Source organism: Scyliorhinus canicula, chromosome 8, assembly GCF_902713615.1.
Source record: "Scyliorhinus canicula chromosome 8, sScyCan1.1, whole genome shotgun sequence".
NCBI lineage: Eukaryota > Metazoa > Chordata > Chondrichthyes > Carcharhiniformes > Scyliorhinidae > Scyliorhinus > Scyliorhinus canicula.
In genome coordinates this window covers 106,952,615-106,979,685 of record NC_052153.1, presented here as the reverse complement: position 1 = coordinate 106,979,685, position 27,071 = coordinate 106,952,615, and the positions used below count along the sequence as shown (strand labels likewise).

Below are 27,071 nucleotides of genomic sequence, written 5' to 3'. Positions count from 1 at the left end.
TTCTTGTCAATCTTTTCTGCACTCTCTCTAATGCCATCATATCCTTCCTATGGCGTGATGTTCAAAGCTCGGCACAAGGCTCCAGTTGAGGTTTAACAAGCATTTTATACATGTTTAACATAACTTCTTTGTTTTTGTACCCTGTACCCCTGTTGGTAAAGCCCAAGATGCTGTCTGTTTTATTAACTCGTCTCACAGCCTGACCTGCTACCTTCGGTGATTTATGCACATACACACTTGGGCCCCAATGTTCCTGCACCCCTTTTTTTGAATTATACCATTTATTTTATATTGAATTTTACCCGTTATTTTATGTTGTGTTTCCATGTTCTTACTACCAAAATGAATCTCTTCATACTTCTCGACATTAAATTTCATCAGCTTCTTGTCCACCCATTCTACCAACCTGTCTTAAAATCTTATGCTTTCTCATAGTTCAATACATCCAAGTTTTGTATCATCTGCAAATTTTAAAATTGTACCCTGTACACCAAGGTCTGTGCCATTGATATATATCAGGAAGATTAGGGATCTTTAACACTGACCCCTGGAGTGCTCCATTATAAACCTGCCTTCATTCCAAAAAACAGTCATTGACCATCACTCTTTAATTCCTGTCACTCGGTCAATTTCATATCCATGTTACTCCTGTCCTTTTTATTCCATGAGCTCCAACTTTATTTACAAGGCTGTTGTGTGGCAATTTATCAAGTGCTCTTTGGGGGTCTGTGTACATCACATCAACAGCGTTACCTTCATTAACCCTCGTTTTGTTCCCTCTTTAAAAAGCTCAAGAAAGTTAGGTCAACAGAATCTGCCCTTAACTAATCAGTGCTTTCACTTGATAAGACAATTAAATAATTTGTATTTTGATCATTCATATTAAATTCACATGGCGATCAAAATAATTCAGTTCAATTATCTTCACTTGACAGTCCAGATAATGTCAGCCCTATTTCAGTGGTAGTGATCAGAGTTGACACTCCAGAAGCCTAAGCACAAAATGCAATCTCACACTTCAGTGCAGGACTGAGGGAACTGTACTACTGTATTGCAATTGCTGCCTTTTGGATGAGATGTGAAAACCAAGCCCTCCTCTGCCCATTCAGATGTGCATAAAAGATCTTATGTCACCATTTTGAAATAGATCAGTGGTGTTCTGTCCAGTGTCTGGGACAATATTTATCCTTCATCACAAAGAAAACCTCATTATAACATTGCTCTTTATGGAAGCTTGTGTGCAAATGGACTGCTTACATTACAATGTTAATTATACTTCAAAAATACTTATTTGGCTGTAAAGAGCAAGCTTCAAATAAACCATTGTTAGCTGGTTCGGTACTCCATACCTTTAAATATCGTCTATCATTCCTGTACAATGATTTTAAAAGCCCCACATTATCCATTTAGTTGCATGTTAAACATGTAAAGTTTAATTAGTGTTACCACAGGAATAGATTGGGCATGGCCTGGGCAAGGATACCAACCCCAATTGTCTTGTAAACTACGTTTCAGAATTGTGACATGTTACAACATGTTAGTTCTTTGTCTTTAATTCTGCAATCAGCCATGGGTTCACTTGAGTTCAGAAGAATGAGGGGTGACCTGAAAATCTGGAATGGTCTTGACAAGGTGGATGTTGAAGGGATATTTCCTCTTGTGGGTGAGTGCAGAACTAGGGGAAACGGTTTCATAATTGGGAGTCACTCTTATAGGACAGAGATGGGGAGAAATGTTTCTAAATGTTACCACACTAGACTAATTAGTGTGGTAACACTAATCTTATCGAATGGCGGAGCAGGCTCCAATATACCGTACTGTATATTGGTGAGTTGATATCTTCTTCCATTCAGTTGCAGGAGGCCAATGTAAAATAGACTCATTCAGATTTAGTTGCTGAGAACCTCTCGGCTAAAATTGCCTATAATTTGCCACTCTTCATACTAAAGATGCAACATCAGTCAGAGTTATGAAGATGCCTGGCGTACGAAGTGACAAGTATCCCGGATGGTATAATTGTCCTTCTATTATTGAGAAAAATATGCTGTTTGAAAAGAATAACAATTCCTTATTCTGCATCCGGCTTACACTCTGAAACCTGGGAATGTTTCTCACTAACAATAATAACCTAAGGTATTAAAATTCTTCCATTCCTTATGAACACATGAAATAGGAGCAGCGGTAGACCATTCAGCCCCTCGAGTCTGTTCCGCCATTCAATAAGATCATGGCTGATCTGCGTTTTAAGTTTCATGTTCCCATCTACCGTTGCCGAATAAAAATGCATCTACCTTTGCCTTAAAAGTATTCAGTGATCCCACTTCCACAGCCTGTGCGACAGAGTTCCAAAGTTGCACAATCTTCTGAGAGGAAACATTTCTTCCCATCTCTGTCCTATAAGGGTGACCCCCAATTGTGAGACCGTTTCCCCTAGTTCTGCACTTACCCACAAGAGGAAATATCCCGTCAACATCCACCTTGTCAAGACCATTCTGGATTTTCAGGTCACACCTCATTGCTTAAGTCGGAATAAAGGTAGCAATTAAGGGTATTATATTCACTGTATTTAGTAGTATTTTTTAAGGGTAATTGTAAGCTATTTCTTGTATGATTTTAAAGATTTTAATACAGTGTTAGTAATAATGTGTGCTTTAATATACCATATCCCTATTTATTTGTATAAGCACTCCTGGAGCGAGGTATCCTTCCTTACAGTCTCCAAAAGTAAAATAAAATATTGGGGTTTCTGTCCAGTATCCTTGCCACTGTTGGGGTCTGGTCTGGAATCGTAATATCCTTTCTCAGATACCAAATCCAAAATGTGCATTATTTTCTCTTGTTTGGAGAGGGAGTTAAGTGGCATGGACTTCGATCTAGGGGAATACAGACCCACACCTCTTCACTCTCTGCATCGATCCAAATAGCTACAGGTAAATGAGATTGACTCCACAATTCATGGGGTAAGAGTGGGGCAATTCAGGGGATGCAGCAATGTGGTTCTGAATCTGTGGTGATTGGATTTTGGTTTCACACTGTGGATTCTCACCAGTGCTCCAACTGATAGCTCAGTGACAGCTATGGCACAAGGTCTGACAACTATGCCGCAAATGTAAATTCTGTGCCGGACCTCGAGACTGCTGTTTTTCTACGGATAGGATCGATTCACTTTCAAATACTACCTATCGCTCCTTAATAAAAAATTAGTGTGCCATTCTGACTTCTATCACCTCTCGGGGCAGGTGTTTCAGAGGTGCTTCTGTACCTGTACATTTAAATGGTAAAGTTCCTTTCATTTACGTTTGTCCAACTTACAGGCGACAGTTGTGGCCAAAAGCTGCACCTCCATTTGTGCCTCTCACCAGTGGAGTAGGGCTCTTGGAACCTTGGGACCATTGAATTTCTTTTAAAAAAAAAATCATTCATGGGATGTGGCGTCGTTGGCAGGGCCAGCATTTATTGCCCGTCCCTAATTACTTTGGAACTGAGTGGTGTGATAGGCCATTCTGAACGGCATTTAAGATGCTTTGGCAGGTAAGACGTTAGCGAGATGGGTTTTTACATTAATCAACCATGATTTCATGGTCAACATTAGACCTTTAATTCCAGGTTTTTAAAAACTCAAATTTCACCATTTGCTGTGGTGTGATTTGAACCCAGGCCCCCAGAGCGTTACCCTGGGTCTCTGGATTACTCGTCCAATGAAAATACCACTATGCCATAGCCTCTCCGCTGATTGAGAAAGTCTTTATATTGGAGACAGTTCAAATTATTGCTATTGATCTGGCATCCTGTGTTTAACAAGACAGCTTTCGGAGTTGCATGTGTAAGTTGATCTGATATATGTAGTCTCTTTTCTTCAATTTAGAATTATTGGATGCTTTGAAACCTGAGTTTGTTGCTCCCCTGGTGGCTTGGTTATGTCATGAAAGTTGCCAAGAGAATGGCAGTTTATTTGAGGTAGGATATTCGTCTCAATTAACATATTTTGCTTTTATCTTTGTTTACTTTTTTTGGATTGGAATGTCTCGGGGGTTTGCTGAATTTTGTATTTCTGCTTCCTTTCATTTAGGTCGGGGCTGGCTGGATTGGCAAACGTAAGTGCTGACATTGTGCTGAAAGGTTATTCTTCTGACTGTAATTAGGTTATGTGAAGTTCATTTATTTATGCGATGTGCAAAACTAATTTCTAATAGGAATTGTGAGTGAACGATGATTTTCAAACTAAAGATCAAAGAAAAAAGACCTGGGGCACTGTACTCTTCAAGTTGTGACCTATTTTATGCTTCCAGTTTACACTGTGCATTTCTGATAGCTATGGCAGCAGATTTTTATACATTTTAAATATGGAATTATCTTTTTGATGTGTTTTAATATGCTGTACCATTCTCTTTTTAAACTATTTCTGCACATATTAAATCTTTGCTTTATATTAAAGATTTTTTATCCATTTATTAACAGTGGTAAGTGTTAAGTTGACCTGATGACTAGAAACTTCATTGCATGTTATTTTTTTCCAGTACGAGATTCCACAGATGTCCATTGTGTAAATATTTTGTGTGAAGATTTTTAATGAAGAATGGCTTAGATAGAATATATGAATATATAATAGATTTGTCAGCAAATGGTAAAGGTTTAAAATTTTTTTGAAACTTTGATCTTATTCCTTAAAGCTCAATTTCTGAAAATAACATTTCTTTGTTGACCTGAATCTTCCAAACCACAGCAATGCTGCTGTGAGCAATGCTCCCCACCCAACACTACTGCTAATTTCTTCCGGGATCTCCCAATCCTGGCTATCATGAAATATTCAACATAACGTCTCCCGAGGACCTCTGTCAGAATGGAGGAGAGTCAGGGGAAGAGACATCGTGCTCCCTTTTTCTTGCACTAGCTGTTGTGTTCTGTCGAGTTTCCAGGTCCAGTCTTTGAGTGTGGGTAGGTAGTCAGGTCGGGTTGGGGGCATATCAGGTGATTGCAGGGGGAGTCAAAGTTGAGCAGGTGGTGTTTGGCAGGTTCGTTTATGGAGATATCCAGTTGTTAGGCCAGGTATAAACTGTCCAACATTTCCTGGGTAATTATCAAGATAAGTCTCGCGGATCTGTCCGAATTCTCCAAATCTAGCTCAGAGTCGTAGACATTCACATGGTCCCAAGAAACAGGGCAATTGCCCGTTGTAAGTTTAAATTTCCCAGAAAATTCTTATTTGGTCTATGCACCAGCACTTCCATTGGATCTTGACGTATGCCTTCGGTGTACATCCAGTCTCGACGATCAGGAGACCGCATGATTTGGGACATTGTTTTTAGTGGCGTTTGGATATGCTCTTACATAAAAATTACTGCATGCAAACGGGCAATTCGACCCAATTGGGTTGTGAGGTGTTTATTCTCTATGATACTCGCATGATACTCTACATCATCTAACCCTATTATATACATGTTCATTTCTTGTGGCAATGCTGGCAGACAAAAGAGCATTTGGAATGTGGTTCTCTTTTTATCATGGTATTGTATTTATTTGTTTCTTACTCTTAATCTTTTTCTGCCCGTTTCTTCCACCTATTCTGTATTCCTATTTGTTTGCCTCTGTTTCTGAAAGCCTTTCTTATGTTGTTGATGCTGCCTGACTCTTTCTATCAGGTCTTCCCTTCCTCTATCATTTTTCTCACCTATAGCACTCCTGAAACTCAGCACAATTTTTTTGCTTGCTTTCCTTTCCCATGTGTGTGTATGCATATGTATGCGTGTGTGTGTTTCAGTTTTACCATCCAGGCTTGAAGGGCCGAATGGCTACCCCTGTTCCTTGTATATTATGCTGCCTCAGCCTCTGGAGACAGCAGCAGCAGCTCTGGCATTAAAACATGGTATCACCTGGCTTAGAGTGCATTGTGGGGCGAGGGGTGGCACAATGCAGACAATGTAAAACCAAAAATGGTGACGTAGATCAGAAAAATAAGCCCGAAAGAATAACCAATGTTAAAACAAAAACAACGTTAGGTGAGACGACTTAAAGTGAGGACTTACTGTATGTTTCTGATTCCTGTTATGGGATGACGAGAGCATAGAAGTTGAGCAAGTCACGATTTTGGTGTTTGTTATGTTTGAGAAGGAGATGACGTTGGGCCGAGCGGACATTATTAATGTCTGAACAATTAATTTCGGCCGCAGAAAAATACTTTTCACTGTATTTCGTTACATGCTCCAATAAATAAAATCAATCAATCAATCAATTTCAAGTAAACGTTTCAATTATTTGGAGTTCAGCGCTAATAGTAACATACTTGAGGTTTTTGCTTTCTCTTTGAATTTTGGAGAGATTGTTATTAAGGGAGGTTCTGGTGTATGATCTAGCTGCATGGGCAGATTTAAAATATTTGCAAAAACAAAATAAAATTTTCACTGTGATTAAATGTTAAGTTCAAATGGATACAGGTTAAAACATTTTAAGTTAGGATTTAGAGTGAGTATGTTCCACCCAAAGGATCATAGAATTTACAGTGCAGAAGGAGGCCATACGGCCCATCGAGCCTGCACCACCGGCTCTTGGAAAGAGCACCTTAACTAAGCCCTATCCCCATAACCCAGCAACCCCATCTAACCTAAGGGCAATTTAGCATGGCCAATCCACCTATATAGCAGAGTAACCGGAAAAATGCCATTCGGGTTCAAATAAGCTCATCCCCTGATCAACCCCTCTCCAACAATCTAGTCTCAGCTTCTTCAGCACAGAAGCAAGTGGCCAGATAATTCTATGACCCATCGATGTAAAGTATTTTCATGACACAAGAGTAAGCAACTGAACAGTTGTTGCCCTAGTAAAAGATTGCAAAGAAAATAAAGCTTCAAAGTGCACTTTATAAAAATTATACTGGAAGATAAAAGGCATTTCAGCATGAGGAAATTACAAAATGCAACATTTTTATTGTGTTCGCTGAAGTTTTATGGAGTTAACAAGATTCTTTTCACCATGTTCTTTAAGCTGTGAAGCTTCCCCTTTGTTTCTCCTTTTATTACATCTGTACTGTAATGCCATCCTTTTCCCTCTTTCTCAAAAAGACTTCGGCATTTTCTGCAATGTAATTATGTTTGCCACTAAGATTGACAACCCTGCTCAGGTGGGACTGACTTCCCACAGTGTTTTCCTTAGTTTAAATTCATTGCACTCACCATCTGTTCATCAGTTTTTATTTGTTTGCACATCTGAGCCATCACATATGTAAATACTGTCATTGCAAAATGAGAATACATAAAAGTAAAACCTTGAACATGGCTCACTGAGCACTGATCTCTGAATAATTGCAAGCTTTTAATGTTTCCTGAAACTATTAACATTAATACATCAGCATACATGTTCAAGGTCTGTAAAGGTTTCTTCTCTTTAAGGTACTGATAGCAATTTTATCACGGCATGCTACTCTTCAACTGAAGATGTATATTTTTATTCTCTTTTTTTCTTTGTAAGTGCTCCCCTGGACAAAGTGTCTGTACAGCTGCTAGGGTAGATGGACATCTGGTTATCAATAATGATGTACTTCATTGACCTTTAGAAGGTGTGTAGCATTTGTCCAATGAAACAACAACAAAAATATAGATATGTAATGTATGTATATACTATATATATGCATATATCTGCATTTGTAAATGTACTGCACATATATTTACACATATATATATATATAGTCAAATGCATTCCGACATAGGTTATTTGTTATTCTGTGTATGTCTTGAAGCTACCTCTTGGTGGTACTGTAGGTCAAGGTTTTTGCAATATGAGCACCTTGTAGCATCCATTTTATATGCTAGATGGCATTCGTCATTTGATTTATCGAGAATAGTAGGTGAGGATTCAGAGTAAATGCAGACGATTGTGTCAAATCAGCAGGAGTGTTCTAACATGTAATATATTTTCTGACGAAGTGCCTTGCCACGTGAATGTTTTAAAAGGATGAGTAGGAAGAGCTGACTTGTTCCTGATAGTAAATTACTATTCTCATAGTATTTGGCACGTTATTAATCAATTGCTAGAAGGTATGAATGCTAAACAGAAAATTTACAAAAGACCAGAATAGCATCTGCTTCTCTCTCACACACACACACACACACACACACACACATTTAGTTGGTCAGCATATTTTGGAATTTGAGACTGAAGGCAGAATATGTCGGTGCAAATTTATTTTTTGTAGAATATTAGATATTAAATATTTTTTAAAATAAAAGAAACCACATAATCTAACCCTGTTAATCTAGCTAATTTAAAAAAAAAATCAATATCTAGTTGGAGAATAGAATTGATATATTACCTACACTCTAAATGTATGTTCGCAGTGAAGCAATCCAAATCTGCAGGAAGAGGTCATTTTAAATTACGCAGCAAATAAAGTGTCAAGACCATTAAAGATGAGCTAAAGTTCACGTCACTGAAACTTCCGTTATTTCAGGTCCAGATCCTAACGGATCAATCTGTTAATCTTTAACTTGCATTCATTGCTTTTAAAAATGACGGGCTTCATGTGCCTCATATCAGGATTTCTAACTTAAAATAAGAATTTTAAAATTAATTATTTGAATCCACCTTTTTATGAAGCTACGAGCCTGAATATTTCTTTCAAACAAATGTTTCATTTTGGGAAGAAAGCTTGCCAAAAAATTAAGTTGAGAATTTCTTAAAAAGAAGGGTCTGTGTTACACAGGATCTGTAACTTTAAAGAGCTCGCATTCAGAATTGAAAGGGTTAATATTATGCGTCCATCACCAGAGGCGGATCATCTTCGTTTCTGTCCCCCAACCTCGTACCCCTCCCCACCCACCCTCGCCCCACAAACGCAAAGGCAGAAGCCACAGAAATCACTAATTAGTTACTACTTTTTCACAGGCCTATATGAATAATTGCTGAAATCCAAGCTTATCCATTGTCAGAATGATGGTTAATTTTAGAACATACAATGCAGAAGGAGGCCATTCGGCCCATCGAGCCTGCACCGACCCACTTAAGCCCTCGCTTCCACTCTATCCCCAAAACCCAATAACCCTGTCTAACCTTTTTGGTCACTAAGGGCACCTTAGCATGGCCAATCCACCTATTCTGCACATCTTTGGACTGTGGGAGGAAACCGGAGCACTCGGAAGAAACCCACACAGACACGGGGAGAACGTGCAAACTCCGCACAGACAGTGACCCAGCGGGGAATTGAACCTGGGACCCTGGCGCTGTGAAGCCACAGTGCTAGCAACTTATGCTACCTTGCTGCCCATATTGCCTTGTGAGTTTTGAGGTGAACAAATGTGGACCTTGCTGATGAGCAACGAGATGGATAAATGAGCTGATGAGATCACTAGCACAGGCCAGTGCAGGAGAAAATACCCCAGTCAACAAGATGCATCCACTGTCATTCAGTATGTTTCACATTGTCTTATTATTCAGTTTCAAAAATAAAAGTTAACTTCCTTACTTTCTCTCACAAAATCAAATAAATTAATGTGAGTGGAGTCCAGGCAGTCCAAGTTTAATAACAGATGACTTTGTCTGGCAGAATTCTATTCTTTGCCCTGGAGATCAGTCTTGAGATCGATGGTGGTTAGAACTACCAGCATGTGACCAGCTGCAGCCAGTATATTAGATCAGCAATCGTTCATTTTGAAAAACTGAATTTAAACAATATGGAAGGGGGACAGATTTTTAAGATTTTCTTGCTTGACCCCTTGTTGGCATTTCAACAATTACCCTTCACAGGGAAGTGAGAGGCCGCTGTGTGCTCTGTTTCACGGAGCCATGGCTCACCCCTGCCTCTCCGGACTGTGCCATTAAACCTGTTGGCATCTCAATACATCGGATGGACCGCATGGCATTATCGGGCAAAGCAAAAACTGGAGGGGTTTGCCTCCTCATCAACTCCATCTGGTGCTCGGACGTGGCGACCCTGGCAATCTACTGCTCCCCGATCCAAGAATACCTGACTGTGAAGTTCCGCCCTTACTACCTTCCACGGGGGTTCACTTCTGCCATGCTTACAGCGGTCTGCATTCCACCCCAGGCGGAAGAAGAAGTTGCTTGATGAATTGTACACTGCTATAAATAACAGTGAAATAGAATACTCAGAGGCCTTGTTCATCGTGGCTGGGGACATGAACCAGGCAACCTCAAGAGTGTACTGCCAAAATTCCACCAACACATCTGTCCCACCAGGGGTGCCAACATTCTCTACCACTGCTACATAAACATCAAGGGTGCTTACCGATCCATCCCCCGACCGCACTTCGGAATAAGATAGTGTTCTTTCTCCCGGCATGTAAGCAGGAACTTAAGTGGGAGAAGTTAAGAAGGTCGTGCAATGCAGGTCTGAGGCACTAGGTGATCTCCTACGCAACTGCTTGGAGTCAGTGGAGTGGTCCACCTGCAAGAACTCAGGAGCCAACCTAAACGAGTATGCCACCACCATCACAGACATCATTAACAAGTGTGTAGAAGATTGCTTGCCAAAGCAGGTAGTATGTACATTCCCCAACCGGAAATCATGTTTTAATCGGGTGATTCACTCCCTAATGGAAGGCTAGGTCTGAGGCATTCAAGACAGGCGACCTTGACTTAAACAAGAAATCCAGGTACGACCTCCGCAAAGTCATCAGGGATACTAAGACACAATACCAGCGTAAGCTAGAGTCACAGATTAATGACACGGACTCTTGTCGGTTGTGGCAAGGCTTAAACCACATGATGAGCTACAAAGCAAAGCCGAGTAGAATCTCTGTCAGCAGCGCACCCCTCTCTGATAAACTCAATACGTCCTATGTTTGGTTCGAGCAGGAAACCATCAAACCGCTGTCAATTGCCCAGCAATCACGGACATACCAATTCCTACCACCACAGCTTTCAAAGTCAGATTGGCCTTCTTGAAAGTGAACCCTCAGAAAGTGACGTGTCCTGACGGAGTCCCCGGCCGCGCACTCAGATCCTGTGCGGAACAACTGGCGGGTGTGTTCACGGACATCTTCAATCTCTCCCTACTCCATTCCGAAGTTCCCACCTGCTTCAAGATGACCACCATGATTCCGGTGCCAACAAAGAATCGGGTAACATGCCTCAACGAATGTTGTCCGGTGGCTTTGACATCTATCGTTATGAAGTGCTTCGAGAGGTTGGTCAGGGGCTGGTTGGTTAGGGGCTGGTTTAGCTCACTGAGCTAAATCGCTGGCTTTTAAAGCAGACCAAGGCAGGCCAGCAGCACGGTTCGATTCCCGTACCAGCCTCCCCGGACAGGCGCCGGAATGTGGCGACTAGGGGCTTTTCACAGTACATTAATTGAAGCCTACTCGTGACAATAAGCGATTTTCATTTCGTTTCATTTTCATGAGACACATCAACCCTATACTCCCAGAATGCCTTGATCCACTCCAATTCGCATACCACCACAACCGATCCACAGCGGATGGTATCTCCCTGGCCCCACACTCATCACTGGAGTATCCCGACAACAAGGGTTTCTACGTCAGACTCGTATTCATTGACTACAGCTCCTCCTTCAACACCATAATCCCAGCCAAGCTCATGTCAAAACTCCAAGTCCAAGGACATGGCTCCTCCCTCTGCAACTGGATGCTCAACTTCCTGACCCAGAGACCACAACACCTTCTCCACGAAAGTCCTGAATACCGGGGTCCCACAAGGCTGTGTGTATACTACCTATACACACTGATCAACTGGTGATCCTAAAACACAGAACTCATCATTATCGATGAAATGAATGAATTGTTTCACTTCATCTTCAAAAATATTTGTGTTTATGTCCTCCCAGTAGAATTCATTTAATTTCTTATGACAGTGGCTTTTAGCATTTTCATCCAAATCTCTGTCAAAATACACGCAAAATATATCAACACTGAGAGCACTCAGCACTTTGAAATCACCCAATTGATCTGGACAGTCTTTAGTTTGCAGGGAGAGATCCTTGTATAGGTCCTTGCTTTGCCTGCAGCTATCCAGCTTTCAAAACAAAACTAAACACACCCTGTTGCAAACAGCCCAAAGCAAAAGTAAATACAGACAGCCTAGCTCCACCCACTCTCTGACATCTTTGCAGCTCTCTAGTAAACACCCATTTCTCAAAGGTACATCCACTGCAGCTATTTTATAAAAAACACCCATTTCTTAACGGTACTTAGAGTTTCTTAAAGAGTGTCAATGATGAACATTTAAAATTATTTTTTTGCCTCTAGTTTCATCAAAAAATAACTTCCTGCAAGTTGTATGATTAGCGGATATATCACAGGGTCCCATATTTTTTGTTCATGTTAGTGCCTCTGTTTCCACCGAGCTATAGTTATTTTGAACCTCTATGACAAAACGTTTAACTGAAGCTAACAATTGTTCAACATTCAAGAAATTTGTATCGCTTTTTTGCAGTCGTGTGCTAATAGCATTAATTCTTTGAAGCAAAAGGTTCCACAAAAGAGTAAAAACAGCAATATTATACTTATCAAACTTCTCTGCTGAGGATTTTGCTTCAATTTTCACATGTGTTCTTTCTGAATTTGATGCGGCTATGTCTAATAAGGTTTCCTTTATATCAACAAAGTTCATTTTCAAAGCCGAAACAACATCTGCACGAGTAGATCACCTGGTGTCATGATTTCTTTTGATTGTCAAATGTTTTCCATTTGCCTGCTGTAAGCGTAACCATATTCCACTGATGTGTGGAAACTGGGAAAAAAAGGCATAAATGTTTTGAACAAAGTCAAAAAAAAATGTACAGCTCTATCCCAAGATTTAGCTGCAGTGTTGCAGATTAAGTTCAAGGAGTGACTGGAACATGGGCATTGTTTAGTCTTGCCTGTAGATCTGAATATTTTCCTGCCATATTTGCAGTATAATTGAAGCTCTACCCACAATTTCTGATGTTCAAACCTAAATTTACAATGATATCCAAAACAATTGTCTCCAGACACTCGTAAATGTGCGAATGTGGCTGGACAAAACCGAGAAATCGCTCTACAACTTCCTATCGTTTGTACTGATCTTAGAATTAGTGTTAGTTGGTCCACTTAACTCGCAACTGGTCTTGAATCAACTATATTATGGAATAGTACTCGACATCTTTTGCTTCATTAGTGAATTAGTTTCTGAGCTGCTCTACCATCATAATGATGAAGTCACCATAGGTTTTGTGTGTTTAAAACATTGGTTTTCCCTGATCTACAATATTGATAACTTTTCAGATGCTCTTTGAGAAACTCCTCAAATTCACAGAGATGTTCAAGGCAGGCTAAACAGTTATCTCTTCGAGTTGACAGTGATGACTCATCATGTCCTTTTAGACGTAATCCCAAAGAAGGCAGTTTGACTGTGGCAACAACACGTGTCAGTACTTTCCTCCAACAAGAACACTCATTTGCAAGCTGAGCCTATAACGCTGAATTACTTCTAGATAATTTATATCTTTGAACAAAGGCACGCAAATCTTTAATATGAGCTTTGGAAGTTTCATGATCAGCAATATCTCTTCCAACATTTCTCCGATTAGCATACCCATCGTCGAATGCTGGTTTCCCTTTATTCGGGTCGGAATAATTTACAAATACAACTGGAGTCTGTCTTGGAGATTTCTGAAAAAATAAACCAATTTCTAATTTCCATCATCTCACGTCTCCCCTCACCCCTCACACACTCTCATTCTCGTTCGTCTCAGGTCTTCAAGACAGCCTGTCTCATGCACTCTGTCTTCGTTGTGGTCACCGCAGCACTCCCTCACCTCAGGTTGCCATCACATGCCTGTTGCTGGTCTGGTGAGGTCTTCTCTGCTGCCGGCACAAACCTAGTGCTTGACTCATAGTGGCTTTTCAGGGCGCTGTTGCTGGCCTGGGGGTGTCTATTCTGATGCTGGCGCAAACCTGCTCAGCTCCTCATGACTTGTTTTCAGGGCATTGTCACTGCCAGTTGCTGGCCTGAGTGGGGTCCGCTCTGCTGCCAGCGCAGACCTAGTTCTCGACATGAGTGGAATCCAGTCAGTCCAAGTTTAATGACAGATGGCTTTGTCTGGCAGAATTCCATTCATGTGTTAATTTCATTCAGTTGTTCATTTTAAATCTGAGATGGATTTTTGTTGAGCAAAACTTTTAAGGGATGTGGGTCAAAGGCAGGTATATGGAGTTAGGTCACAGATCCGCCATGATCTCATTGAATGGCCTACTCCGGTTCTATATTCCAATGACACCTTGTGGTTTGTTTTTGGGGCGTCATTGTCACCTGTTGGGGTTCCACTCTGTTGCTGTCGCAAACCTAGTGCTGTGCTCTTCATGGCTTTTCGGGGCATTGTTGTGGCCTGTTGCTTGCCTGGGGGGAGGGGTCCGCTCTGCTGCCGGAGCAAACGTTTGGCCTCGCATGGTGCGCATGTTGCCAAAAACCATTACTTTTCTCGCCCTACGAGACTCCTCAAATTAGAATCTGATTTCGCTCTGTATTTTCTGCACAGCCAGTCAGCAGCAAATGCAAAGTAATCAGCCTTAAATTGGATGGTCTCCTACCTGTCGACTTTGGCCACCCACTTCATTCTCTCTCCCTCCTCTCTGTTTGTTGGGGCTGTGCCTATGCACAGTGTATTTCATTGTAAATCCACCTGTGTCCACCGCCACCCTACAGTGCTGCTGAATTGGGATAGTGTTTTCTCTCAACACACTTTCCGATGGCAATAACACACTACAATTTATGGCAATCTATTTTTCAATTTTCTTGAACATAGATGTTTGTGGAATAGAAAATTATATATTTTAGTGGCTCAAAATTGCTTGATAACAAGATTTGGGTAATTAAACGTTGGATAAGAAATGACACTGAATTCAAGTTAACATAGTCAATCCACCTTCTGTATAGTTTACTGCAATATTTACCTTTTCTATTCACATAGTGATTAAGGAGATTAGGGGTTATGGGGAGAAGGCAGGAGAATGGGGATAAGCCATGATTAAATGCTGGAGCAGACTCGATGGGCCAAATGGCCTAATTCTGCTTCTATGTCTTATGGTCTTATTAGGCCCAGGTACTGATGTATTAGGCGGTCACTGTAAAGTCCAATAATTATGAAAAGAGAAGTATTATATGGGCATGTTTAATAACTCCATATACATGACTATTCATTAGGACAATCTTAATTTAGATTTTTCCTTTGAAGTGATCTTGAGTTTCTTTTGATATTCAAGTGGATTGCTACTTATTTTTGGTCATTTGGTGTGCCCTTTTATAATAGAATGTGTATGAGATGAGCATAATGTGGTCATTTCAACCTCACATTTTTATAGAACCGACTCATTTGTACTGTTTTAAAGGAGCTGTGGTCCAGCTGAGATGTAATCATTGTCAGAACTGCAAAACTTGTTACCACTGCCTAACACAGGCAGTCTGCCAGGCATGTCACAATATCACAAGCAGCTTGTAAACCAGCAGGCATCTCACCAGCTTTTTGCATCCCTCGTCCCCGTAGGCAGCCAGGCATCTTGCCAGCCATAAGCAAATTGTCGTTCAGTAATATGCAGAGATATTGATGACTCATTTTCTTGAATATTATGCTAAATCCTAATTTATTCTTTAAAGACGCACCAAAAATGTTCACTCAGAAATTGGTCAGTGATGTTGAGTTTTCTTGATGAACCAGTTTGTGATACATTGACACTTGTGGCAGCAGCCACAAAAATTGGGTGAAAAGAAACTAGAATATCAGTGCAGTGGTACTTATCCATGCAAGATGCATGAATGGATTTGCCTGCAGATGACCATATGCCTAATATTTAGCACAGGCTTGAGGGGGTACTCCTGTTCCTGTCTTCCTATGTGCTTCTGGCAACCTTGGAGACTTGAGCCTTTATTTGTTCTGGATTTAATTGTTAACTACCATCTTTGTCCGAATTCTGTCTTTTTTAGCAGTGATTTCTTACTGTTATATAAAATCACCGTGATTATTTATTGTGGAATCTAGATGTGTTTATATTTGTACTAATTCCATCACATATCACTTTAATCATATTTTGGTCTCAGTTTTTTACGATGCAGAAATGTTATCTATACCTTACTCTTAAAGGGACATTAAATGTGCTTTTTAAATACTTGTTTATGTTTGGCAGATGGTTGGGGGGGGGGGGGGGGGGGGGGGGGGGGGTTGTTGGGTTACGGGTATAGGGTGGATACGTGGGTTGAGTAGGGTGATCATTGCTCGGCACAACATCGAGGGCCGAAGGGCCTGTGCTGTACTGTTCTATGTTCTATGTTCCACTGTTTATAGCAAACAGAGTTTGGTGGAGAGAGCCCAATGAGGGTCGTGGAAGCTTTAGACTGGGTGCTCAGTATTCACGTACCAGCTTCGCTGATCTGGGAAGATGCACTGTTTTGCTGTGACAAACTATGAAAGAAGTGTACTTTTTTTTAGTTCAGAAAGAAACAAAGAAAGATCTTGGTTTCATAACCATCTCTAGAACATTCCAAATGTTTTGAGTCCTTTGAATGATATTTGAAGTGCAGTAACTGTTTTGCAAAGAATGTGATATCCAAATTTTATTCAGCATGACCTCAACAGTAAATGAGATGAATAATCACCTTGATGCTGTTGAGGTAAAATGCTGCCAACCATTTCCAGACATCCTGTGTTTTGAATACTGTTATGAAATCCTTTGTGTCCACCTTAACAGATAGATCGGACCTTGTTTTATCAGCAACACTTATTTTTTAATAAACATTTTATTGAGGTATTTTTGTTTATAACAATGTACATGAAGCTATAAACATAGTGCAAAAGCCCCCCCCCCCCCCCTTTACAGGTCTCACTTTTATTAACTCCCTACTCTAAGTAAACTAACCCCCCCCCCCTTCTGCTGACGATTAATTTTCCGCAAAGAAGTCGACTAACGGTTGCCACCTCTGGGCGAAACCTAACAGTGACCCTCAAGGCGAACTTGATTTTCTCCATACAGAGAAAGCTAGCCATGTCCGATAGCCAGGTCTCCACTTCGGGGGCTTTGAGTCCCTCCAAGCTAATAGTATCCATCTCCGGGCTACCAGGGAAGCAAAGGCCAGATGTCTGCCTCTTTCTCCTGCTGGATTCCCGGCTCTTCCGACACCCCGAAAATCACCACCTCTGGACTCAGTGCCATCCTTGTTTTTAACACCGTGGACATGACATCCGCAAACCCCTGCCAGAATCCCCTAAGCTTTGGACATGTCCAGAACCTGTGGACATGGTTCGCTGGTCCTCCCGCACATTTTGCGCACCTGTCTTCCACCCCAAAGAATCTGCTCATCCGGGCCACTGTCATGTGAGCCCGGTGAACGACCTTAAACTGTATCAGGCTGAGCCTGGCACATGTTGCGGACGCGTTGACTCTACTCAAATCATCTGCCAGAGACCATCCTCTATCTCTCCTCCCAGCTCCTCCTCCCACTTGCACTTCAGCTCCTCGGTCTGCGTCTCCTCTGACCCCATAAGTTCCTTGTAAGTGTCAGAGGCGCTCCCTTCTCCTACCCACCCTCTGGAAACTACCTTGTCCTGAATCCCCCTTAGCGGTAGGAGCAGGAAGGTTGACACCTGTTTACGTAGGAAGTCCCGCACCTGCAGATACCTGAATTTGTTTCCTTTCGCCAACCCAAACTTCTCCTCCAGCGCCCTCATACTCGGAAAGCTCCCTCTATAAACATATCCCCCATCCTCTCAATCCCCGCTCTCCGCCATATCCGGAACTCCCCATCCCTACTTCCCGGGGCAAACCGGTGATTATTACAGATTGGGGACCAGACCGATGCTCCCTCTGCTCCCATATGTCTCCTCCATTGATCCCAGACTCTCAGGGCCGCCACCACCACGGGGCTGGTGGAGTACTGTGTCGGCAGAGGCGCAGTTACCAACTCCCCCAGACTTGTGCTCTTGCATGAAGCCGCGTCCATAAGCTCCCATGTCGACCCCTCCCCCACTACCCACTTCCTGATCATGGCTGTATTCGCTGCCCAGTAATAGTTACTAAAATTTGGCAGCGCCAGCCCACCCTCTCCCCGACTCCGCTTAAGCATTACCTTCCTTACTTGCGGGGTCTTGCCCGCCTAAACAAAGCCAATGATCACTTTGTTGACCCGTTTAAAAAGGGACCGCTGAATAAAGATGGGGAGACATAGAAACACGAACAGGAATCTCGGGAGGACCGTCATCTTCACTGTCTGCACCCTCCCAGCCAGTGACAATGGAAGCGCGTCCCACCTCCTAAAATCGTCCTTCATTTGTCTACTAGTCGGGCCAGATTTAATTTATGCAGCCGGTCCCATTCCTGCGCCACTTGAATGCCGAGGTACCTAAAGCATTCTCAGTTGCTCCACCGCCCTCCCTGTGGTTAACCGCCTGCAGCCTCCTCCGTTCCTTTAAAAGCCTTGCCTCTGAGGTCTCCACATACCTCCTATTGGTCTCTAGTATCTCCTTTACCAGTCGGTCCATCTCTGCCCTCTCCAGCTTCTCCCTATGGGCCCATGTTGAGATCAGCTCCCCTCTGACCACCGCCTTCAGTGCTTCCCAGACCACCGCTGCTGTAATTTCCCCCGTGTCGTTGACCTGCAGGTAGTTCTGAATACATTTCCTCAGCCGCTCGCACATCTCTTCGTCAGCCAAAAGTCCCACATCTAACCTCCATTGCGGGCGCTGGTTACTGTCTTTACTAACCTGCAGGTCAACCCAGTGCGGAGCATGGTCTGAGATTGTGATCGCCGAGTACCCCGTGTCCACCACCCCTGCCAGTAAGGCCCTGCTCAAAATAAAGAAATCAATCCGTGAGTACACTTTATGCACGTGTGAGTAGAAGAACTCCTTCACCCTTGGCCGCCAAATCTCCATGGAACCCCCCCCCCCCCCCCCCCCCCCCCCCCACCCCCCCATCTGCTCCATGGATCCTTTTAGTTCCTTTGCCATTGCTGGCACCCTGCCCGTTTTTGAGCTTGACCTGTCCAAGCCAGGGTCAATAACTGTGTTGAAGTCCCCTCCCATGACCAACTTTTGCGAGTCTAGGTCCGGTATCTTCCCCAGCCTTCTCTTTATAAACTCCACATCATCTCAATTTGGCGCATGCACATTTACTAATACCACCTGCACCCCCTCCAGTTTCCCACTGACCATAATGTACCGACCTCCCACATCCGAAACTATTCTACCCGCCTCAAACACCACCCGCTTATTGAGCAGGATTGCGACCCCTCTGGTCTTTGAGTCTAGTCCCGAGTGAAAGACCTGACTGACACAGCCTTTCCTCAATCTAATCTGGTCAGTTGCTCTAAGGTGCAACTCCTGCAACTTTACCACGTCCGCCTTCAATCCCCTAAGATGCGAGAACACACGTGCCCTCTTGACCGGCCCATTTAACCCTCGAATATTCCAGGTGATCAGCCTAGTTGGGGGCTCATTGCCCCCCCCCCCCCCCCTCGTCGATCAGCCATCCCTTTTTTGGGCCCGCCTCCAGCCCATGCCCCACTCCTCCACCGGCCCGCCCCAAGGCAGCCTCTGCCCACAACCTCCTCTCTGTCCCTTAGCGCAAGTCACTCCCTCGTCAGCAGAACATTTACCCCCCCCCCCCCCAGTAATAACACTCTAACCCAACCCCTTTAATAAACCGAACATATGCACACGGCCCACTGCGCTTCCGTGAGCTAGCCCGCCCAGCTAGCTTGGTGGCCCCCATCCCTGGCGCCGGATAGTCTCCCACCTATTGTTCTACCCTTCCCCACGCTCATTCAAACATACTCCATAACATCAAACAATCCCCACACAATTGCCCGACAGAAAAACACCAAGATCTAAACAAGCACACCTCCATTCCCCAACAGTGCAAATGAAAACCTTAACTCACTCAGCTCTGCAGCTGGTCCCAAATCAACGCAAAAGGCATTACAAACAGCTTCCACAAAACGAAAAACAAGAAACTTTAAAAAAAAAAGAACAGAAAAACAATAAAAAACATGAACGTTGCAGCAAAGTTCAAAAGTTCTCAGTCCACCACCAGTCCTTTCCTTTTCGCAAAGTCCAGCGTGTCCTCAGGTGACTCGAAATAAAAGTGCTGTTCCTCATGCGTGACCCAGTGACGGCCGGACACAACAGTCCGGACTTCACCTTTTTCTTAAAAAGGATCTACCTAATCTGGTTGGAGCCTGTTCTTCTCCTGGCCACCTCCGTACTGAGGTCTTGGTAGACCTGCAGGATACTGTTGTCCCACTCTGTGTCTGCTTGGCCCACTGTAGAATGCGCTCCTTATCCAAAGTACCTGTGGAACCTCACCACCATTGCCCTCGGAGGGGGGGGGGGTCTCCCATTCACGGCTTCCTCGCGAGTGCACTGTGAGACCTGTCCACCTCCAAGGGTCGGGAGAATTCCCCATCCCCCAGCAGCTTCTCAAACATGTCTGCCACGTATGCCCTAGCGTCCGCTCCTTCAGACCCCTCCGGGAGCCCAACGATTCTCAAGTTCTGCCGCGGGACCTATTCTCTCGGTCCTCAACCTTCTCCAGGAGCTTCTTCTGCTGGTCTCTCAGCATCCCCACCTGCAACTCCACTGCAGTTTGCTGTTCCTCCTGCTCAGCCAGTGCCTTTTCTACCTTCTGGATCGTCCGATCTTGGGCGTCCAATCTGAGCTCCAGCCGCTCAATTCACTCTTTTATCGGGTCCAAGCAGACCCGTTTCTGCTTAGCAAAGCCTTCCTGAATAACTTACATCAGCTGCTCCGTTGACCGCTGAGTCGACAAGCCAGAGGTCCGGTCCTCCGCTATGCTGTCTCCTGCTGCAGCTTTAGCCCAAGCCTTCTGTGTTTTTATGTTTTTGCCTTTACAAGCACTTCTAGTCCTTCTCTCCATACACCGATGTGGGAATTCAGTTCACAATTGCCTCTGTCACCAGTTTTACAATTCAGGTCTGGTAGAAAATCGGGGGGAAATTGTCCAAGAGTCCGACTCGAACGGGGAGCCTCCAAATGTATGACTTACTCCTTTATAGCCGCCACCGGAAGTCGTTTATCAGCAACTCTAACAATGCACCATTCCTTCAATGCTAAATTTTAATGTCAGGCCAGATTAAGTGCTGAAGTCTTGAAGTGGGGTTGACGTCAGTCTGTTGATTCTGAGGCAAGAGTGTTCCAAACTGAGCCAAGTTGACCATACAATTAAAGGGAGCAGAAGCAGTGATTCTTTTTGTAAGAAAAAAATTGGGAATCATTTCTGAAGATTTACCATGACCCAGATTCCTTTAGTTTTGAGCATTGATGTTTTAGTGGAATTTATTTGTATATTCACACAACTTTGTTAAAACACATTGAAACGATGTATTCAATGTAGAAAAAATTGCATAGTTCAATCTACAGATCAGCACTCCACTTGAAGGTTCAGATAATTTAAAATTTCCATTTAACAATTTGAGGCTTTTTAAGTAGTGCAAGTGCTTTTTCAAATGATGTTACTGAGAAATGTCTAGAAATGGAAATCTCTGAGTTAAGTAATCTGAATTTTCAAAAGTTGAACAATAGTTTAAATAATGTTTTTGCTTCAGTGTAAATTTGAGTCATGGAAACTGCATCATAACTGTTCTGAGTCAGCAACTGTGCAACTATGTTTTTTTTACTGTCATTAGTGCGTTGGGAACGAACATTGGGTGCCACGGTAATGCAGAAGAATCAGCAAATGACACCTGAAGCTGTGCGTGACAGTTGGGAACGAATTTGTGACTTTGAGAATGCTACTAAACCTAAAAGCAACAAAGGTAATTTTTATTCGAGATTCTGCTCAGGTTAGGAATTTATGAGTTCTGAAAGTGTCGGGAATTTGCAAAATTCTTACATTACTTACTTAATTTAGCCAGGCTGATAGTAATATTCCTTGATACTGTGAAAGGGGTAGCCCTTAATGTTCATATGTTGTAACCAATTGTAAATCAGCCATGATCTTATTGAATGGCAAGAACAGGCTCAAGGGGCTGTATAGCTAACTTCTGCTTCTATTTTGTATGTTCATAAAGAGAATGCTTGAGAGTGGCCATAAAAGCTGTGAATTTGATGAATGTGAATTCAGTGCAGAGAGGGCAGGAGGAGCAGCTTTTTTGCTCCAGCACTTGCAGTGGATCCAGTAAAGTTGAGGCAGGGAGTATTTAACATTTTGTCCAGTGTTTTAGTGCTTATTGAAAATTACTACATAGAGAATTAAAAAAGCTCATAACAAGCTAAAAAGTAGATCTAATTAACACAAAAAACCCTAAGATATAGTTGTGAGTCTGGACTTCACACAGTATGCACGGATTTTTCAAACTGTTCAGAATGAGCACATTGGCAGCGGATGATTGAGAGAGAGATTTTAGATCGAGACATTCAGCTGGAGTGCAAGTTAGACCCACTCTGACACATTGGGGAGAGTGGGAAGTATCTGGACAATTTGATCCAGACATCGGTCAATTCTTGTAGAGAGGTGTAGGATCACAATGGGGTTGACATGACTGAATAATATACAGAGTAAGGGCAATCCAAGTAAAATGGAGAATAATGATCTGCAGAAACTGGTTCTATCGAAACCGTACAGTGTACTTGCTATGTGTGTGTTTGAACAAGGAATGTTGTAAAGACTGTCCTGAGTGGGGAGGGAGAGGAGGGGAAGGGCAATGTTGGCAATTGTATAGCAAAGCTAGAATTGAGGGATTGATAGCATCCTTTGTCAACAGGATTGAAAATTCCACGTGGCATGTTGCCGACCTGGTACCAGAGTGAGAGAAATCTCGAGTGAGCTTGTAATTGTATTTGGGATCGAAGGCGAAGATGAAGTCTTTGCAATCCATATTAGAACCAACAATACGAGGAAGAGCAGGCAAGAGGTCCTGTTGGAGAATACCGGGAACTCCGAGCTCCGAGCTCAATTATCCAACCAGAACTCCAGGATTGTAATTAATGTTCCTTCTAAACCGCAGGGCCCCACAGCAACACAGGCCACAGACAATTCAGCCCTTTTAGTTACTGCACCTGCACAGTGGTGAAAGTAAATTTAAAAGGGCCGTGCACTAAACAAATTACCTGCACAGGCATAAAAAACCATTGGAGGGTACCTTGATTGTAATCCATTAAAACCAACCTATGTGCAAATTAGCATAAAGATGAACAGATTAGCGAGTTGAATACATGGCTAAAGGAATGTTGTGACAAAGGAGTTCCATATCATTGACATTGGCACTAGTACTGGAATAAGAAAGACCTATATTATTGGAATGGAAGCCGCATAAACCAGGATGGAACCAAGGGCCCAATGAACAGAATAAATAGGGACGTCATGAGGACTTTAAACTAGTAAATGTGGTGAGAATAATGGAGGGTACAGGGGAGATGGCAGCATAAATAATAGATTGAAAACAAAAATGAGAATAGACTGATAGTCAGAAATTGCTTTCGCAACAATAGGTAAAAGAAACACTAAATGATGTGAAGCAATTAAACTGAGAGAGTGATGGGAAATGTGCAATTAAACCATTAGAGTAGAATGACCATTAGGTTGGAGTCTGTGGCCAAAAGAAGCATTCTTTAAATAAGCACAGAGTATAAGGAACAAATTGAATGAACTGCAGGTGCAAATTCAACTTGGAGGTTATGACATGGGAGCCATTACTGATTGATGGCTACAAGGTGGTCAGGACTGGGAATTAAATGTACCAGGTTATAAGGTCTATCAGAAAGACCAGAATAATGGTAGAAAGGATGAGGTAATCTTGAGTGATTAAGGACAAATGCAGTGTAAGAGAATATAATGAGAGCTATGCATCAGAAACTTTTTATGGGTAGAATTAAGAAGTAGAAAAACACTTCAGACTAGTGGGAGTCATGTAAAGGCATCTTAGTGACTGTTGCAAAGTGGTGAATTGCATAATGCAGATATTAAAAGGCGGAGTGATTTTAATGGAGGATTTTAACTTCCTACAGACTGAGCCAAGAAGACTGATGCATGTCATAATGGTATTACATTTCCTGAGTGTATTCAGGATAGTTTTCTGCAATAATATGTTGTGGAAGCAACAAGGGGCAGACTATATACTAATCAGTTCTGATTTTGGTACCAGCCTAACAGCGCAAACATTTATCCAATAGTATCATAATGTGTTTGAGTTTGACACGATATTTGAAAGGAGAAATGAAAAATAACTACTAAGAATCTAGATTTAGTTAAGATTCATTTCAATGCAGTGAGTTGAATGCTGTCCATAGCAAACTGAACAGATTTGTCAGTGGTAGTAAGATGAGATCAGTTGGTGCTGTTCAAAAAATGCTTCAATGTGATACAGAATCAGTTTATGTCCCAAGGAACAAAAGCTCTAATTGCCAAATAAAATACAACCATGGACTGTGGGAAGAAGGTAAAGACCACTTAAAACTGAAAGATAAAGCATATAAAAATATGAAAGAAAAATCCTGATAAATGAGAGAAATGTAAAGAATAGGGAAGGATAACAAAACTGAACTATAAAAAGGAGTATGAATAGAAACTGGAAAGGGATATGAAAGTCAACTATTTTTTTACAGTTGTATTAGGAAAAAGTGGATGGTCAGGAGCATTGTAGGCTCGTTGAAAATTGTTACCACATTGTTAAATTAAGGAAATATCAGTATTTGCAAGAAAAGAAAGTGTTTATAATGCAGGCTATTCATAGTCATTGCATTACTTTTTCATAGAATTTACAGTTATGGGCCAGGGTTTAGAGAACCCCAAAGTGTGGTGCAGCAGAAATGGAAAAGTATTATTTAAAGCAAAACAATGTTCGATGAACTGAAGTTAACCTTTTTAAAACATACATTGAACATCTTAGCAACCATCAATTCAGATACAACCCCCAAAGAAGACAACACTAACTAATTCTTACTTTCCTTTTAACATCCATAAGACTCAAAAACACCTTTTAACAGAAAGACATCAGGCTTAACTTCACTACTGAGAACGTTGAAATCATCAAATGGACACTCATAAGCCTGCAGAGATTCACACGCATCCTGCTGTGATTGCAGCTTCTCCAAAACTAAAATGAAACCAAACCCCCCTGCAGCAAAAAGCCTAAAGCAAAAGTAAAAAGCTGGCAGACAGCCCAGCTCCCCCCACTCTGACATCACTGCAGTAGTAAACACTCATTTCTTAAAGGTACTCTCACTTCAGATATTTATATACATATCCATTTATAAACACCCATTTCTTAAAGGTACTCTCACATGACACAGTGCAGAAGGAGGCCATTCGGCCCATCGAGTCTGCACCGGCCCCTGGAAAGAGAAACGCCACGTAAGCCCACACCTCCACCCTATCCTCGTAACCCAGTAACTCCACCCAACATTTTTGGACACTAAGGGCAATTTAGCATGGCCAATCCACCTAATCTGCACATCTTAGACTGCGGGAGGAAACCGACACAACAGTAGGAAACCCACGGGGAGAACGTGCAAGACTCCGCACAGACAGTGACCCAAGCTGGGAATTGAACGTGGGACCCTGGAGCTGTGAAGCAACAGTGATAACCACTGTGCTACCGTGACGCCCCTATCCAAGCATGGATTTGAGTCTGACAAAACAGAAGGATTCCAAAGAAACTAATGTAAAATAGAAACCTAAGATGCTCAGCACAACTGGCAGCATCTTTGGAGAAACTGTTAATGTTTCAAGTTGAATATGCTCTTTTTCGGAACTAGGGAGGGATAGATATGTGATGGGTTTTATGCTTCTGAAATTGTGGGGAGGGGCATGTCCGGCAAAGGAGAAAGTCGGGGGCAGGGTAGGCTGGAGGGTGAGGCAGATTACATGACAAAGATGAAATGGAACATAAGATAAAGAGAGTGGCGATGAAAGTATTAAAATCTAAAGCTTGACACAGAGTTGGTGTTAAATGCAGAGCATTCTCAGAGTAATGACTTGGACAAGGGATAGAATAGATTAATCAGAGAACATTCTAAGATGTGAAAAACGTAGCTAGAAACAGTCCAAAGAGACTCGCAGATCTGCACAGAGGTCATTAAAATGTCATATAGAATGTAATCAAAAAGTCTAGCTGACATCCCAGAATATAAAGACCGAGGTGGTGAAGAAAGATGGTAGAAATTCCCATGATCCATTGGCCCTGTTAGCAAATCTCATAATGGCCGCTAAATCTCACTAGTGGCCAAAAGTGAGATTTCCGCCGGCAAGATCACAGTTTGAGCTCTTCCCGCCCCTCGCTGGTGACAAAAGCAGATTCACACCCTGATTTCCAGAAATTTCAATAAATTAAAATCTTCTTACTAGGCTTGTCACCTGTCCACAAAGTCTCTTTTCCCTCTCCCGGCAGGATGGTGTCATGCTGGCATGAATTACTACTGGTTTTCAAAGACAAAATACAATTATAATGGCCGCGCCAGGAGTGCGGAGGTGCCTGTTGGGCCTTGGGTGAGGGACATGGTTGAGCTTTGCAGCCTTGACTCCTTCCCCCACCCCACTGCACCCTTGCCCACCCCCACTCAGCCCCCCGGCACCCTCGGTCCCCCCTCCACCCCACCGTTGTGCCCTGACACTGGTTAGGGGCACTGGCATGGCGGGTTACCCTCTTTCTTTGGGGCATGTTATCCTTATTCGACTCGAGGTCTTAATGTCTGTTTTTTGGGGGGAGGGGTCCAGATGTTGGTTCCGGGGAGCAAGATTCTTACAGTTAACTTTGAGATCAGAACAGTGCCTTGATTTGATTCCCGGTGATGTCATTGTGTTTTGGCATTGACCCTCCAGCTGGCGGTGTGATCCTCGTCTGTCCCATTGTCTAAGTCATTACTCTTGAGAATGCACTGAAATTGCACAGGGTGCCGTTTAATCAGGCGAGAAAGGCGACTCTGAAGCTGACGAGTTTCACAGACCTTTTTGCATCTGATCCAACACTGCAACTTTGGGAACATTCCGCTCCTTGGCTTAGATTGGAATAAAGTGTAGCTATACCAACATGATACCAGTTTAGGTTGTAAGGAGAGATTACACAATCTAAGATCGTGTTCCCTGGAATTTAGAAGGTCAAAGTGGGTGATATGATCAATGTTTTTAGGATATTAGGAGGAT

The 27,071-nt window shown here is 42.6% G+C and overlaps 1 protein-coding gene across 1 annotated transcript in view; it reads left to right on the top strand.

Moving 5' to 3' along the window:
* Positions 1-27,071, top strand: part of hsd17b4 (hydroxysteroid (17-beta) dehydrogenase 4) — a 162,147-nt gene that overhangs the window by 34,257 nt on the left and 100,819 nt on the right. The window contains 3 exon segments of the mRNA XM_038805039.1: positions 3,866-3,957; positions 4,070-4,094; positions 21,619-21,747. Coding sequence (XP_038660967.1) covers positions 3,866-3,957; positions 4,070-4,094; positions 21,619-21,747 — 246 coding nt within the window.